Genomic DNA, 4,816 nt, shown 5'->3' with positions numbered 1-4,816 from the left:
CATTTGGCTTCAAAACATTAGAAAGAGTCACCAATAAGAGAATCATCTGTTAAACCATACACATTAATTAGCTTGCTGAAACATCGGCGCTTAGACCCCTTCTTGCAGCTGTCGTAAATCAACATGAACCGAGAAAAAAGCCTTGAAAAGTCTGATACTTCGGCACAATACACATGCAAGAAAAGAGACAAAAATTTTGAGACCAAATACGGAGATCGATAACACTGACCTCCCACTTTAGCAGGGAAACATATACCTACACAGATTTTCAAAAAATCTGCATAGCAACAACTTACAACATCACAGAACACTGAAATATGATCTCATAGGCTCATACAGAGGAGACTTGGGGTTTGCTCACTGAATTTTTGCCACTCAAAAGCACCATACAAGGTTGGTCATCAAATAGATATATTCACATATTGAAAGATCTCGGTCTTCTTGGCAACCCAACATGAATGGAGAAGAGAAGTAAACTGAATTCCTTACCAACATTTTACTTTCATCCAAGCACAAAGACATTGCACTTAAGGGTGAAAGCAAAATGAAATTGTTGCAATGAAAAGTGTCTCAGACACGTCCGAGGACACTTTCCGCATCATCCCATAGCATATTTCTGTGTCCAGCTACGAGCAGTGGCCTCGTACTTGGCCCTGTCAGTCTTGTACATATGAGCAATTTCTGGTACAAGTGGATCGTCTGGATTTGGATCTGTCAACAGAGAACAGATGGACAACAGGACCTGAAAACACAAATAGGCCGGTAAGACCCTTCAAATCACAAAGACAACTGAAAAACAAGAAAGATAACCAGCCAAACTCTTTGTCGCCATTTTTTAAGATGGTTTACTGCTGACTTGATATGCTGACTAGATATGTAAACGGGTTTCCATCACATTTTGTAGTTTGGTAGGTATGTGCAAATACATGACTCCGAACAAAGGCAAAGATAACAAAAAATATAAGACCACTCCATTAGTCATAGGTGTTGGTCAAAGGATAGTACACAAGTAACAGCTTCAAGAAGGACTATTTGGCCTACTCTAAGCCACGAATCCAATGGCCAGAATTAGTTAATCTTTCTTTATAAAAAGAGAGGAGATCAAGGCTCAACAGGTCTAAACAATCAAGACACAGAAAACATGGACCATTCGCCACAAAACAGTATCAAGAACCACCGCCACCATCTTCATATTGTTAAAGTTAGTCTACAGGTTGGACTCATTTTCATATAGCAAGCCAAGACCAGAAAAAACAACATTTAATTGGACATAGACAAAGATCAAGATCCAAACCTTAGATATGGTCAAAGCTGGACTCCACTGTTCTTTAAGAATATCCAAACATATACTTCCATTGCTATTGATGTTGGGGTGGAAAACCTTAGTTCTAAATGCAACCTGAAAGAATAAGAATATCAACCTTGTGTAATCACCATAGAAATCAACACACAACTATTAATCAAATTCTCAGAATAGGCAGGGAAGAAATCATATTGTGCACATTCCAGTGATCTGCAACAAATGAAACCCTTAACATCTAAGAAATTACAGAGCCATCATGAAGGTAAACTTAATTTAGCAGCAAACAAATGTCAGCAAATAAACTGGACAAAACTGTTAATGCCCATGATTACTGAGCTATAATCTTGAACAGCACCCCAAGAAACAACTCACCCTAGCACCCTAACATAAGAGAGCTGAGAATTCCTTCTGTCATGTATTCTCGATTAATGCAAGGTAAACTTCTCAACGAAAAGCTTCAAATGTCATCTCAAGCAGTGGGAATGATCACAAGGATATGAAGACGGGAGTAACACCCATCTAAGACTTGCTGAATTTTTCCATAGGGAAGTGGAGCTGTCTATGAACTCTGAGTATAGTCCGCCATGTAGGCCTGTGGACTTATCTCTATGGTATGCAAACATGCCAATGTACCAAATGTCAGCATTTTTGATGCTAGCATACTCCACATTTTACTAACAAGGCAATGATTTTGAAGGTTTTGTGTGGCCATAAAAAGGGGGAAATATAGAGCATAGGCTGAGGCAAGGTATGAGGTAAAATTACCTTTGTATTTTTCACGGGCCTTATTAATAAATTATTTATTTGAAGATTTTAGGAAATAATCAAGTATGATGTCAATCAATGCTATCATTACATATGAACACGACCAATATTAAGGTTGTGCATCCATGACAAATTTGGCTTATTTTTAGAATAGGAAAATTAATTATCTTAAATACCTACAACATTATTCATTTGTATTTGAAGAAATTTCATGCAATATGATGCTCTCTAGTTTAGAACAACAGCGGATGTAAAGGAACACATAGAGATATGGATAAGGACACTCTGGAGTATAGGCTTACCTTTGGAGGCTTGAAAGGATAATCAGGAGGGAAATGAATTGAAACCAAAAATACACCTCCTGCATAAGGGCTATCCGTAGGCCCCATGATCGTTGCTTGCCAGTGGAACATATCCTCAGCAACTGGACCTGTATTAGACGAAGTATGCTCCTTAATATCAACATAACAGCAATGTGATTAAGCACCCACACTAACAAACATATAGTTTCACTCAGCAACTTAAGGCCTATCCTAAGTTATAAGGAAATCACAAATGCTTGCGTGACAAAAGCAGCACATAAGAAAAGAGAAGAACGACACAGGAATTCTGATTGATAAGGAGAAAGTGAATCCGATATAAATATGCAATACAAACAGGGCTGTAACAGGCCGTTTGGTGGATTAGCAGGATGTGCACAAGCTTGCTGGACACCACCATCATTCAAAAAAAGAAACATAAAAAAAAAAGACGCAATACAACCAAATCTGCATTCAGCTGTAGTCAACAACTCAGAATGGAACAACCAATCAATAATGCCAATTCTTTTATTAATAGAGTGGTGCCGAGACAGATCACGTGCACCTCCACTAATCCACCCAAACATGTTATCTCCTACCAGTACATGTAAAAGATGGCCCTGCTTACCAAGGCTTAGGTTGTTGACCTTTTCTGATAAGGAAGAGAGATCACCTTCCAGGCATAGTTCAATGTCTAAGCCTACAATATATATATGATGAACCTAAACAAGAAATCAAGAACAGAAAATTCACCTAATTTGCTTCTACTACGATTTGAACCTTGGTTCCCAAGATCGTTACTCCAACTCCTCGACCACTTTGGAATTTGGGGGCTAATGCCACCATTGTTATAGAAAACAAACATTTAAATCAAAATACAGAAACAGCAAATTACTAACAGCTGTTCTTCTGCTACTAGTTCAATACTTTGCAGCATTATCCTCACAAAAGCAGCAGAAATTCAATCACAAGGACTTACCTTATCAAGTCCTTAGCTATAAGAAACTAGCACATAAGCTAAGAAAACGCATAAACAGAATGAACAATGGAAAAAAAAAAAAACTGAGCTAACATACCAGCGCTGCATGATGTCGGAGGATCCTTCTGCAAATCCTTGAGCTCCTTCAATATACGCTTCGACGCCATAGGTTAGCTCGTATACCTTCAAATCCAAGCCCTAACCAAATATAAATACAAATTCTTTCATCATAAACCATGGATCTTCAAATTCAATTAAAGTAGAAAACATATTGAACCCTAGCTAAAAGTAAATCTAATGGATTATTCATGATATAATCCCATAGATCTATGTTAGAAAAATGAAATTACAGAAGCATGAAGATTTAGGGTTAGAAAAAGTACCTAGAAGATGTGAGGCGATTGATTGAATTAGGTGAAAACGGAGATTTGCTGAGCTTGGATTAGGTATTTGAGCCAATAGTTTGGACCAAGGGGAAAACAATAAATATATTACTATTCCTACGTAACGTATAAAAATGCTATTTGTACTCATATTTAAGAGTGGGGTCCAGATGCAGGTTCTAGATCCTCCTCTGGAGTCACAATGTGCACATACCACAACCGACGGCTGCTCGTCTTTATGCCCGGGCCATAAGTTTTGTCAAAATAAATTTGAGATTTATTTTCAAAACTCATGTTTGGCCATAAATTTTTCTCATATTTTGGCCAAATCCCAAATCAAAAATTTCAAATTCCAAAATCAGCTATTGAGCTGAATTTGGGCCAAAATCCCAAAACTTGGGAATTATATACATGTTTTTTCAAAATAAAGTTGGAAAATATATTTTGAAAACGTATGTCCAAACACATTTTCATCTTCAAACCAAACTTCACCCAAATCAAATTTTTCAAAATAAATTTGGGATCTATGGCCAAACGCTAGCATGTTTTGCCCAATTTCCAATTTTGTAAATATTTTGGTTCAATATTTTCTATATTCAGTTTCTTTTTTCTTTTTTTGGTTAAAATGGATATTTATATATTACTTATATCAATATCACCAGTATTAGTACCCGCACGGATGCGCGAACACTAATCATGTCAAATATTTAAGTTATTTGGATTGTATGTAAATAATCTTAAAATTTACACTTTCTCAGTAAATATAAATAATCATTGGATATTAACTACATGAAAAAATTAACCATTTCTTCTATTTTTCTTTTTTGATACCATTCTTGCCGCTGTCATTGGATCCTAAAAATAATCAAGAAGCAAAATAATACTCATATTTATGGCAAAACAATCAAGTGTTGAGACAATGAATGACTCTTTGGATAAGACTTAACTCTTTTACTACTACTTGAACTCTTATATGGTGTGCTGATATATCTTAAAAAATATTTCTTTCATAAAATTTCAGTTTCTAAAATATTATTTTTCAATAGTAATTATTTTTATAATAATGTAATTGAAAATATTATTCTTA

General features: G+C 35.9%; 1 protein-coding gene across 1 annotated transcript; it reads right to left on the bottom strand.

The window, feature by feature from the left end:
• Window positions 1-3,965, bottom strand: LOC109239058 (ubiquitin-conjugating enzyme E2-17 kDa-like). Its single transcript, XM_019405563.1, has 5 exons — window positions 3,730-3,965; window positions 3,444-3,544; window positions 2,371-2,498; window positions 1,295-1,399; window positions 1-742 (listed from the first exon to the last, which is right to left on the bottom strand). Exons 2-5 carry the CDS (start codon window positions 3,511-3,513, stop codon window positions 599-601), a joined length of 447 nt encoding a protein of 148 aa, XP_019261108.1. The 5' UTR covers window positions 3,514-3,544; window positions 3,730-3,965; the 3' UTR covers window positions 1-598.
• Window positions 3,966-4,816: the final 851 nt, after the last annotated feature.

Source organism: Nicotiana attenuata, unplaced genomic scaffold (genome assembly GCF_001879085.1).
Source record: "Nicotiana attenuata strain UT unplaced genomic scaffold, NIATTr2, whole genome shotgun sequence".
Classification (NCBI taxonomy): Eukaryota; Viridiplantae; Streptophyta; class Magnoliopsida; order Solanales; family Solanaceae; genus Nicotiana; species Nicotiana attenuata.
Note: the sequence above shows the minus strand (reverse complement) of the source record. Positions and strands in the feature narration are given on the sequence as shown.

What these genes read in the sequence shown, in the direction of transcription:
- LOC109239058 (XM_019405563.1), bottom strand. Translation starts at nt 3,513, where the DNA reads ATGGCGTCGAAGCGTATATTGAAGGAGCTCAAGGATTTGCAGAAGGAT. An exon ending in ATCCTTTCAAGCCTCCAAAG is followed by an intron (nt 1,400 to 2,370) that starts GTAAGCCTATAC and finishes TTATTCTTTCAG; the next exon opens with GTTGCATTTAGAACTAAGGT. An exon ending in CAGCTTTGACCATATCTAAG is followed by an intron (nt 743 to 1,294) that starts GTTTGGATCTTG and finishes TTGTGTTTTCAG; the next exon opens with GTCCTGTTGTCCATCTGTTC.